General features: G+C 39.3%; 1 protein-coding gene across 4 annotated transcripts in view; it reads left to right on the top strand.

Annotated features, from left to right (window-relative positions):
* The window catches only part of LOC136378278 (cyclin-Y-like protein 1), a 32,979-nt gene extending 23,683 nt beyond the window's left edge, over positions 1-9,296 (top strand). For all 4 annotated transcript variants that reach the window (XM_066344993.1, XM_066344995.1, XM_066344992.1 and 1 more), the window contains 2 exons: positions 1,349-1,508; positions 2,828-9,296. In XM_066344993.1, coding sequence (XP_066201090.1) covers positions 1,349-1,508; positions 2,828-2,938 — 271 coding nt within the window. In that variant the 3' untranslated portion in view covers positions 2,939-9,296. The remainder of the gene's footprint in view (positions 1-1,348; positions 1,509-2,827) is intronic.
* Positions 9,297-12,968: the final 3,672 nt, after the last annotated feature.

Raw genomic sequence — 12,968 nt, 5'->3', positions numbered from 1 at the left:
CTTTCTCTTTATTCTCTAGTTAGCATTTACTGCCAGGCATCTCTACCAAATGCTGGTTTAGCTTTCTTTTTATGCACACACACTAAGTTACAATCACATGGTATTTTGTTTCACTATGGTTACATGTTTCCAGATAACAGTTAATTCATATCTATAAACTATAAATCAGGTGGTAAGTTATTCAAAGTACAGTTATACAATAGCAATAACAATATTGGTACAAACTTCTAAAAGATTAGTACTAATTAATAACTCTACTGTTGTTGTGAGTCAAGGGGGCGCAGAGAGAGATTAGCAGACGAAATCATTAAGGACTAGCAAAGGACCACTGCTTGCTTAGGCAAATGGCCTTGAGTTCATGCAGTGTCCTAATTTTTCTCACAAGACTTCAAAAGGCTTGCTTATTAAGAAATTGTCATAACATCAAGAGTAACTTTTGCTTAAAGATATATAGAGTGCACCTGCAAGATAGCTAGTAGCAACATAATATCAGAAGGCATTAGTTGCTATTGCTGCTATGAATCCCACCACATTCCTCTCCTTATTCTTGGAAAATACAAAAACCTCATGAGAATGTTTTACTGAGAAAAGCCCAGCAACTGCCTTCAGTGACAAAACAAGTCTTTTAACAAAACATTCTTTACTAGCCAGCTGTACTCCTATCCAAGGCCACGCAACAGGCCACTACACTACACTTTACCTAAGATTCTAATGTCTAGTTAAACTTTATTCATTTACTATATTCATACACTAGTTAAGTTCTAACTTTATTCTTTCTAACATGATTAATAAGAAGAAATTCTCCTACAAACTTAACCCTTTATGAGGGATATCATGGCCAGCCTCTTATGTTTATGAGCCCAGTTCAAGGGGCTTATAGCCTTTTCTGTGGAACTTACACCTTCTGTCTCATTTCCAAAGAAATTACTACAAATCTACAGGGAAAGCACGGTACTATTATCCCTGTGCCATAAATAATAGCACACACCCAGAAAAGGGGGGATATAAGGCCAGATTAATTCAAAAGATTAAAGGGGGAAGTATCGTTGTGCCTTTCCTTTGCTGTGACTTTGTCAACCCGCAGCTGTTGGTCTTTACTGCGGTGACTCTATCTTCTTTTGCTGTGACTTTGTCAACCAGCAGTTGTGGATCTTCTCCTGCTGTGACCTAGTTAGCCAGCATTAGTGGATCAGCTCCCGACAGAACTTAGTGTTATTGACACAACTGAGTAGCCTTTGTTTCAGAACAAAACTTAGAGCCACCCTTGTAGCTTAGAGTGGTATTTTTGAAGATAGCCCAGCTGACTAAAATTGTCCTGTGTTGGTTTTGTCTCCTCTATCTTCCCCAGGAAGGAGATGGTAGAAGTGTTGGAGGACCTTCTTCAGTATGATGTTAATATTTCAAAGAAAATTTATTTTGGGTACTACTTGGAGCTCCGTTTGAGAGTATATAAAGACCTAGACTTTGAATGTCATCCTCTCAACCAAAAAAGAGCGCAGGAGCTGGAGGTAAGGCTGTGGACTCACTGAGTGGGGTTTCTGTCAGTCAGCGCAGCCAACATCTGGGGACAAGTCATATCAAGCAGTGATTATAAAAATGGAAAGTTTTTTTAAATTAACCCATTGAGGAAGAGTTTATCAACCCTTCTGCATCATGTATATGGGGTCTTTAATGGTTTCTACAAAGATACATTACTAAAACAATTATAGATTTCTTTTGTGACCATAACTCTGAATATTTTAAAGATTTCGTTTATTAATTTTAGAGAGAGAAATGATGGGGGAAGGGAAGGGGGACGGGAAGCATCAACTTGCTTCCCATATGTGCCTTGACAGGACAGCCCAGGGTCTTGAACCGGCGACCTCACCATTCCAGGTCAGCACTGTATCCACTGTGCCACCACAGGTCAAGCTAACTCAGAATATTTTAAATCAAATTTAATCTGTGAATGGTTTTCCATTTGAACCTCTTCCTTTCTTTATAACCATGCATGAATAATTTTTACAAATGGATCACTAAAGATATCTACGTACATAATGTACTTGCTACTCTTAATTCAGTTTGAAAATTCATGTCTTTTCTATATGTCAGGGTTCAGTCCCATGAGTTTACCAGACAAAGCATTAGTGACTAACCTGAGAGACAGAAAATGTGTGCTGTGTGTCAAGCAGTGGGTGTAGAAAGTGCAGGGGTTTTTAATGGAAATGGTAAAGGACACGGGACAAAGTAATGTTTATGGTTTTGACTTCCGGTGAGTATACAGCAAAGTCTTCACAATTAAAATAGACACGTGTAAAATGGACACTGTCTGTGGTACCTTGGTAGTTCTTTAGAATCAGATGTTTTTCTACCATAATTAATGTGCTTCAGTCACTGGAGCTTTTGGGTCTCCCGACACGTGGGTGCCTCATTAAAACATGCTCAGAGTGCATAACAACTAATGAAGGTTGGGTAGAATTTGAATAGCTGAGTAAACACTGATTTTGCCCAAGTGTATGTTCACTATGTTTAAGGAGCAAGCAGCAGATGATATTGCTGTTGGGAGCCTGTCATGACCTCGACATCCTGAACCCAATTTTAAAATAGTTCTAGTTCCCTTTGGCTCTGGCAATCTAATCGTAGCCCCTAAAGAACTCACCTTAGTGAATTAGCAGGAAGTAGCATCACCATAGCCTGGCAGTGTCAGCTACCGAGGGCGGGAGTAACTCTCAACCATATAAAGGAGTATGAATGTGTGTACTATCAGAGACACTTTTTTTAAAGGTTGGAACCCTTGTATTTTTATTTTTTTTTATTGTACCTGTGTTCTGTTGATTGCCCTTCCTAGGCCTTTTCCAGATGGTGTGGCGATGAAGACCTACACAGAAATGTTCTGAGGAAGTCTGTCATCGCCGATAACCTTACTGGTACTCAGCACTCTCAAGCCGTCCTCCCTTAAGGAAGAAATGAGGGGCTGAAACATCACATGCCCCTCATCTCTAAGAACTGAAGAAATACCATCTCACAAACCAGCCAAATTAACATATCAGCTATGAGTGCACACTGCTTATCTGAAGTACTATAATAGGATGTTAAAAACAAATAATAATGATGCCATCTTCAAGAGAGGAAACAAAACAATTAAAACTAAAAAAAAAGTTTATTATTTAAGATTTTAAATTAGTTAACTTTAATTTAAAAAATTTAATTCTAAATTTAGCTCTAAGAAAAATAATTTTAAATTTAATTAACTTTAATTTAAAATATTTAATTTTAACTGTAATTTACTTTTATTTATTTAAAAATAATTTTTATTTATTCATTTTAGAGAAGAGAGACAAAGAGAGAGAGATAGAGAGAGAGAGAGAAGGGGGGAGGAGCAGGAAGCATCAACTCCCATATGTGCCTTGATCAGGCAAGCCCAGAGTTTTGAACTGGCGACCTCAGCATTTCCAGGTCAATGCTTGATCCACTGCACCACCACAGGTCAGGCCAACTTTACTTTTAAATAGTAAACTTGGTCCTGGCCGGTTGGCTCAGTGTAGAGCGTCGGCCTAGCTGCAGGAGTCCTGGGTTTGATTCCCAGCCAGGGCACACAGGAGAAGCCCCCATCTGCTTCTCCACTCCTCCTCCTCTCCTTCCTCTCTGTCTCTCTCTTCCCCTCCCGCAGCCAAGGCTCCATTGGAGCAAAGTTGGCCCGGGTGCTGAGGATGGCTCTATGGTCTCTGCCTCAGGTGCTAGAATGGCTCTGGTTGCAACAGAGCAATGCCCCAGATGGGCAGAGCATCGCCCCCTGGAGGGCATGCCAGGTGGATCCTGGTCGGGCGCATGCGGGAGTCTGTCTGCTGCCTCCCCGTTTCCAACTTCAGAAAAATACAGATAAATAAATAAATAAATAAAATATCTAGGTTGAGAGTAGAATCTCACTAAAAACATACAAATGGACCTGATGTACATGAGGGAGGCAGTCCTTAATACCTAGAAAACAATAACAAAGGAAGTGCACAGGCCACGGGGAGCATACTTGGGGAATTTGATGAACAGCAAGGGACCTGTGCTGAGGGAATGGCAGGAATGAATGTGCTCCAGAGGAAAGGCTGAGATCAGGGAAGGAGTTGGGACTGACCAGAAGGCTCATGAATGCCATCCTAGGGGTGTTAGCTTTTATTCTGACATGAACTGGCACAACAGTAGAGGAGCAATGTGAATATGTTTACACGTTAGAATAATCACATTGGCAGCTCTGTGGTGACTAGACTGTACCTTATTTCCATTATAGAACACAATGTAAGCTGTAACAATAGAGTCTATATTAATAGTAATACTAATAGCAACAATGTCATACAGATATAAAGTACGTACTGCATACTAGGTCATATACTCAGCATTTTATATAATTACATCACTTATTTTCCATAAATTGCCAACACTTGAAGATTAAAAATATAAAAATTAAAGTTTGACGATTTTTAAGTAGTCAGCCCACAGTCACACAAGTGGCAGTGTTAATGTCTAGATTCTCAGCCTGGTCATCTGATTCCAGGAATGAACCTCTCTGGATACACAACAGAGTATCCTGGGCAACCTTTAGAATGTGTCCCCATGCACTGCCTTCCAGAGCTGTATGTAATTATTCAGGAGTGGTACCTAAGCACTAGTACTATTTTCAGTGTTCTAGAGCAGTGGTCTCCAACCCCTGGGCTGCGGACCGGTACCAGTCCGTGGGCCATTTGGTACTGGTCCACGGACCGGTACCAGTCTGTGGGCCATTTGGTACTGGTCCACAGAGAAAGAATAAATAACTTACATTATTTCCATTTTATTTATATTTGAGTCTGAACAATGTTTTATTTTTTAAAAAATGACCAGATTCCCTCTGTTACATCCGTCTTAGACTCACTCTTGACGCTTGTCTCGGTCACGTGATACATTTATCCATCCCACCCTAAAAGATGGTCTGTGAAAATATTTCTGACATTAAACCGGTCTGTGGCCCAGAAAAGGTTGGGGACCACTGTTCTAGAGCATTCTAATGTGCAGCCAGAATTGAAGACAACCATGTATTAAGCAACTACAGTGTATGTAATGCCTAAAATTGAGTTATTGTTACTAAAATTAGTAGCAATGCTAAAATTAGTACAATGTTTTTCTTCAGATTTATTTTTAATGAGGTAAAATAGAAAAGAAGCTACTGAGCAGTCCTTCTCAAGGCAACCAGAATTCATCATTTTTTCTACGTGTAGGTGTTAGGATTAAGTAACCTGCATGTACATTTTAACAGAGAGAATAATTGAAGTACATCATCTATCTATCCCCACCTCAGCCTGGTCAGCCCCAGGAGGCCGATGGCCACGTGGCACTACTGCTCTCTAGAGTGCCTGTGATGGACCTTCGCTGATACTCTACGTCCCACATCTGCTTTGCTGCAAAAGCCAGGGCCTTTTCCTTCGCTTCATTCATCAGGGGCAGTATAAGGTTCACACGCAGCATGTGCTTGGGTTTGCATTTCAAATACAGAACTGGCTTTTTCTCAGGAACCACTAAGGGAAGCAGAAACATTCATCACTGCAATGATCTTTATGCCCTTGACATCATCATTCAGGATGGACTTAGGAGGTTTGAAATTTAAAACTGCCATGGTGGTCTTGAACAGAGTAAAAAGAAATAGTTAACACATTTCTAGTAGTACTAATTCAGTAATTCAAGAATAAGTATTTGAAACTTAAAAATATTTTCTTGGAGCCCTGGCCGGTTGGCTCAGTGGTAGAGCGTCAGCCTGGCATGTAGAAGTCCCGGGTTCAATTCCCGGCCAGGGCACACAGGAGAAGCACCCATTTGCTTCTCCACCCCTCCCCCTCTCCTTCCTCTCTGTCTCTCTCTTCCCCTCCCGCAGCCGAGGCTCCATTGGAGCAAAGATGGCCCGGGCACTGGGGATGGCTCCTTGGCCTCTGGCCCAGGCGCTAGATTGGCTCTGGTCTCAGCAGAGCGATGCCCCGGAGGGGCAGAGCATTGCCCCCTGGTGGGGCAGAGCATTGCCCCCTGGTGGGCAGAGCATTGCCCCCTGGTGGGCGTGCCAGGTGGATCCTGGTCGGGCGCATGCGGGAGTCTGTCTGACTGTCTCTCCCGGTTTCTAGCTTCAGAAAAATACCAAAAAAAAAATAATTTTTTTTCTTGGTACTCTCTAAAAAGAGTTCTAGTGAAATGGTTTTCTTAGTAGCATCATCAACATGATAAAAATAATTCAGTGACCATTGTGCTCCTATCAGTGATTAGAAGGTAGGGGGAGTAGAAATAAATGTAAAGATAGACATCTGTCAAGGACTGGAATGAACTGTAATTTTCTTTCACTTACAACCTTATACTTTAAACTAGAATATACTGTATATTTCTGACATAATAAAATGAAAATCTAATTATATATTGGAAAACCTTGCTACGAAAAAACTTAGGTAACTATGAGGAAGAGTCCCATCCTTCAATATTATAAGTGAAATAAAAATAATACACACACACACACACACACACACACTCACTCTACCTTCTGGAGTATTTCTGTAGTCATATGTATGTGAAGTTGTGGACATCACTGCATGTAGTACAGAAGGCAAGTGGATCACACCTGTTCCTTCCACAATGTATCCTAAGTCTCCAATCTAAAACACAACCACACAATAATAGTAAATTCTAAAAGCTGAGACAAAATTAGGATAAATCTTTCTGCTACGAGCGGAATCTGCGTGTTATAAAAACATCACTGCATTGTGCATTTTTTTTATTCATTTTTTTTTTAGAGAGAGGAGAGAGAGAGAGAAGGGGGAGGAAGCATCAACTTCCATATGTGCCTTGACCAGGCAAGCCCAGGGTTTCAAACCGGCGACCTCAGCATTTCCAGGTCGACCCTTTATCCACTGCGCCACCACAGGTTAGCTGCATTGTGCATTTTTAAGCAACATATGTCCTAAATATGTGGAGAAAGGTAAGGCTTAAATGTAGCCCTACCGTAGTATGGAGGAAGCTCTGCATGCATCAGAACACGGAGGTGGCTTAAGAACAGCCCAGGATCACACTTCCAGCCGTTGATCTTTATAGCTACAAATATTCAAGGCAGACTGCTAGCTTATAAGCAAGCAAGACATTTTCCCCCTCTACAGTGTAATTTCTTGTTGGTGAGGAGTGACATCATTTTTGCAGGGTATCTGGGTTCCCAAGAGTTTGTATTTCAAAGCACAGGTTTTCTAACTGCCCTTTGATGGATGATAGGACAAATAAAATGTGGTATATAAAGAAAACTGAGCATTATACAATGGAATATTAGCCATAAGAGGACGAAATACAGCCTTTTGTGACAACATGTATGGATCTTGAGAGTATCATTGTAAGCAAAGTTAGATGAAAAGGACAAGAACCATATGATTTCACTCATATGTGGGATATAAAACAGAAAGCAACAAACGAACAAACAAAAGGAACAAACTCATAGACAGAGACAGCAGTATGGTGGCCACCAGAGGGAAAGGGAGTTGGGGGGATGATAAAGAGGATAAACGGGCTCAGATACAAGGTGACGGAAGGGGACTAGCCTGGATGGTGACACACAATGGAATATACAGATGGTGGACTATCAAACTGTACACTTGAAACTTACATAGTGTTATTAACCAACATCAGCCAAATAAATTCACTTTTAAAAATAAAGTGCAGGTTTTCAAAGCAAGTATTGAGAGTCTGAAGAGCTTTTAGAAAAAATAAGTAATTAGGCAAAAAGAACAAAAGTATAAACAGAGTATAAATAAAGTGGGGTCGATGCAAAGGCAGCAACATAACACAGAGAAAGATTCACAGAGGTGGACAAGCCTACTTTAATCCTGACACTCTCATTATTAGCTACTAAGCCTGAGGCAAGTTTGCTAGAGCTCTGAGTGCTGGTTTCTTCCTCTGTAAAATGGGATGAACAATATTCCTTCATTTTCAGGACCTAGGGACTAAGTGAAAAGGAAGGGGAGAGGGAAAGTCTCAAAATACATATCACACAATCAGAATGGATAAATGTTATTTAGACCTCGATTCTGAGGGCTAGCAGAATATGCCACCTCAAAATAGGATTGTTGGTTTTGAAGACATGCCACCCCCAAATATGTCACTTTGCTATATTAACGATTTTGAGCTGTAAACATGTGAAAAATAGCAACTTCAGGGAAAGGCTTTCTCTTATCTGCCTAGAGACAGATCCTCCAAAAGGAACTCAAATGTCATAAATCCCCTGGGAGTTTCATCAACCAAGGAAGACTGACTCTTTTCACAGGAGAAGAGACTAGAAGTTGACACTGTACCCAGACAAACTGTCACAAACTATCACATCTCCTATTTATTATTTCAAAGGCCCATTCATCTTTCCTAATAAATCATTTTATGGCTGACATCCCTTTTCAACTTTCCCTAGTAAAATGGTATTTAAGCCTGAATTCTAAGGTATCTTGGGAAGATATATATCTATATCTATATCTTGGGAATACTATATCTTGTTTTATCCAAAATATAATATTCATAGGATATGAATACTCGGGGAGTATAGTTATCATAACTGCATGTTTTTTTTTAATCTGTGCCAGGATGAAACCTGATGTATAGTTTGTCTACTCCATGAATATAAATACAGACCCATGGGAGTTGATACAAAAGGAACAAACTACTATTTGCCATACTATTATTCTTAAATATAAATTATTAACAGCTTCCCACCCTTCAATTAGCCAATGGAAATAGCAGTAACTAAGAGTCCATTCAATTCTGTTTAAATTCATATATTACAGAGATTTGTTTGATTTTCCTGGGTATATTCCATTTATACAAAAGGCATATATCTTAATAAATTTGTTTGTTTTCCTATTGTTCATTTTTTATTACAGGTGGGAGTTCTCAGCCAAGAACTAAGAAAGATAGAAAAAACATTATTTTTCCTTCCCTACATTTCAAACAAAGAAATTCAAAATACAATGACAGGAAAAAAAACACAATCATGAGACAATCAGGAAAATATGAACAATGCTCGGATGTTTAATGTTATTAGGAAAAAAATTGGCCCTGGCCATTTGTCTCAGTGATAGAGCATTGGTCCCGCATGTGGATGTCTTGGGTTTGATTCCTGGTCAGGGCACACAGGAGAAGTGACCATCTGCTTCTCCACCCTTTCCTCTCCCCATTCTTCCTCTCTCTTCTTCTCCCTCTCTGTCTCTCTCTCTTCCCCTCCCACAGCCATGGCTCGATCAGTTCAAGCGCATTGGCCCCAAACACTGAGGATGGCTCCAGAAAGCCTACACCTCAGGTGCTAAAAATAGCTCAGTTGCAAGCATGGCCCCACATGGGCAGAGCATTGGCCTCAGATGGGAGTTGCTGGGTGGGTCCCAGTTGGGGCGCATGTGAGAGTCTGTCTATTTGCCCTCATCTCATTTGGAAAAAAAGAAAAAAATTACAATATATTATTTAGTAGTAATGCTATTACAGCTGTGTCAAATTTTTGTTATTGTAGAGACAATTACTGAATTATTTATGGATAAAATGATGTGATGACTGGGATTTGCTACGTTAGAATCGTGAAACATATCTGGCCATGCACTGTTGAAGATGAACAAAGGGTACCAGGGGGATTTATTATAGTTTTCCATCATCTAGTTTCATATGATAATGTCCCATAGAATTTTATTACTTATGATCCATAATTATCTTCAGTTCATGCTGATAAAAGAAATATGGAAACTTTGAATGTTTTAGATTGTTCAGCATTTAAATCTGTGCACATCTGGCAATAATTAGAACATTATATATAATTTTCACAAAGTAGTTTTTCCTAAACAGCTATGTACTTGCAAACATAAACCCAAGCTAGTGAACTGAACTGCATTGTGTGAACGTGTTACTACAAATAAAACTGAGTTATCAATACTGATGTAAAATTTTCAATAATAATTCAAATAGAGTACGAATGTGTAAGTTCAACAGAGACTGAAAAAAACAACATATTAATATTTACTGTCATTTTTACCTTTTTCTTATCATTACTTTTATCTAAAAATCAGTTGTTTTATCCAAAATATAGTATTCATAGGATATGAATACTCGGGGGAGTATAGTTATCATAACTGCATGTTTTTTTTTAATCTGTGCCAGGATGAAACCTGATGTATAGTTTGTCTACTCCATGAATATAAATACAGACCCATGGGAGTTGATACAAAAGGAACAAACTACTATTTGCCATACTATTATTCTTAAATATAAATTATTAACAGCTTCCCACCCTTCAATTAGCCAATGGAAATAGCAGTAACTAAGAGTCCATTCAATTCTGTTTAAATTCATATATTACAGAGAATATATTATCATTTCTCAAAAAAATTACTTTGTCTTATTTGTTTACTGCCAATATATTCTTTTTATTAAAAAAAAGTAATATAATGGAAAATAATGCATGTTTTGCCTGTGTCAGAAAGTTATTCAGGAAGGTAATCTGTAGCATTGTTTAATTAGTTCCCTTTCCTTGAAATAAAATCAGACCAGGCAAGAAATGCAAATGTAACAAATAACTCTTCTAAAGTATAGAAGCCCCTTACCTTCCAACTCTGGAGGCTGAGATAAAAAATGACATTATCTGACACCTAGCAGACACTTGTCAGTGTGTGCTATTCCAACAGTCACCTGTTACATTTCCTTTCTGCTCTAAATTGCCATTTACCAGTTGGCATGTTTACTTAGATTTATGTTATTATATTTTCCTGGAAAAAGCCACAGCCCAAGGTTGATGGGAAGAAACCCTCACAAAAGATATTTTGTTCTTCCTGTGTAATCTAGTTAAATAAAGTCTTTAAATAACACTGTTACATGCAACTTTACAAGACCAGCTGTCAATGACCCAGAAAGGAGGAACACTGGGTCACTGGAAGAAAAGTTTTTATTCCACCTCTTCCACTAATTAGCTAGTAACCTTGGGCAGGTCATGGATGCCCTCCAGATACAAATAAACTCAATCTTAAAAAGAAAATTCTAAAGCATTTCCAGACAGAAAATCAACATGTTATGAAAAATACGTGAGCATTGCTTGTCAGTCCTAATAATTTTAGTTAGTACTCAAATGCTTGATCAGGGATTTTTTCTCACTAAGGGATTAAGGAAAGAACAGGGAATTCTTACCCCCATATAAGTGGCACCCAATACCAGAAAAGTGTGGATTAGGACATCAAAATTTATCATAGGGGCCTTGGTAGTTCCTGCTACCCCAATAATGCATTGTGCAGACCCAATTACTTGGAAATCAGATAATCCTGTATGGGTAGACCAATGGCCCCTTTCTCAGGAGAAACTTAAGGCAGCTGCTCAATTGGTACAAGAGCAGTTACAGCCTGGGCACATTGAACCTTCTAATAGCCCATGGTATACACCTATATTTGTCATTAAAAAGAAATCAGGAAACTGGAGGCTGTTACAAGATTTGAGAGCAATAAATAAGACTGGAAATTATGAGTCCTCTCCAGCTAGGACTCCCTTCTGCTACTGCCATTCCATGGAATTTTCACCTTGTAATTATTGACTTGAAGGATTGCTTTTTTACTATTCCTTTAAGCCCTCATGATTGCAAGTGTTTTGCATTCAGTGTTCCTTCACTTAATTTCCAGGCTCCCATGGAGCGATACCAGTGGAGAGTTTTGCCTCAAGGTATGGCTAACAGTCCTACCTTGTGCCAAAAATATGTTGCTCAAGCTATCTCTCCAGTACGAAGGCAGCACCCTAGAGTGTACATAATTCATTATATGGATGACATTCTTATTGTTCATCCAGATAAAGACACTGTGCTGACCATTTTGCAACAACTAGAATATTCTTTGAAAGAATCAGGATTTTATATAGCTCCTGAAAAGCATTTTCATTATCTTCCTATAGTAAGCAAATCTTCCTATAGTACAGTAATCTTTACCTTTCTCTCATTTATAACAAATTATTAAGGGACAACAGATTCGTCCACAAAAATTAGAAATCAGGATGGATCATTTGCAAACTTTAAATGATTTCCAAAAAAACTATTAGGAGATATTAATTGGTTTAAACTTTCTTAAAATTAACTACCAGGGAACTGAAGCCACTTTTTGATAACCTAATAAGCTTTAAGCACGTTATTGTATTAGGACACTTGTTAGAGTATCTGTTAGAATTGGCTATTTCAATTTTGTTGTTTATATTTTTCCTATCTGCCTCCAAATTGGGACATGGGAATTCAGATGAGTATGAATCATAGCATAAGAATTGAAGTAAAAAAAAATACAAAAGGGGGGATCTGTTGGGGACCGAATAAATAAACTGAGTATTTTTGCAATCTGGATAGAGGTGCTGGGCCCAGCCCTCACCTCACCTGCCTAGTTAACAAAGAGCTACACCTGATTCTCGTTTGTCTCACCCATGTTCTCTGGAGGAGGTTGGAAGCTAGTTTCTTATTAGTGTAAAGTAGATTTGGATGGTATAGTGGGGGTGGTTGTCTTTGATTTTCCTTGGAAACTTAATTGAATTGCTGATGGGCCATGTTTTTTCCATGAATAAAAGTGGATGCACTTCTGGGAGCAGCCACGTTACGGCTAAGGAACAGTAGAGACTGTTTGCCGTGGCATCCTCCTGAACCCATCTGTATGTATATATCTTTAAGTCTCTGTCATTTATTTAATTCCATACCTTTTCCCGTTCAAAGACCCCATAATAAACTTGTCATGGCTGGACTGCGACATGTCCCTGAGACCCTGAATGCAGCAGACATGGGTTTGAATCTCAGCTTCAGTACTAGTGAGCCAGGTGAACTTGGGCTGTTTCTCTCCTTCTCTGGATCTGTTTCCTCCGGTGTAAACTGGGGCCCCTCAGGGGGCTACCGGGAGACTCAATATAGTGAAGCAGGCTGAGAGCCTGACACAGCATGGCACCTAGGGGGTGCCCACACAGGTCACTGCGGGCATGCC

Source organism: Saccopteryx leptura, chromosome 7 (genome assembly GCF_036850995.1).
Source record: "Saccopteryx leptura isolate mSacLep1 chromosome 7, mSacLep1_pri_phased_curated, whole genome shotgun sequence".
NCBI classification, from domain to species: Eukaryota; Metazoa; Chordata; class Mammalia; order Chiroptera; family Emballonuridae; genus Saccopteryx; species Saccopteryx leptura.
This window is presented reverse-complemented; position numbering and strand designations above follow the sequence as displayed.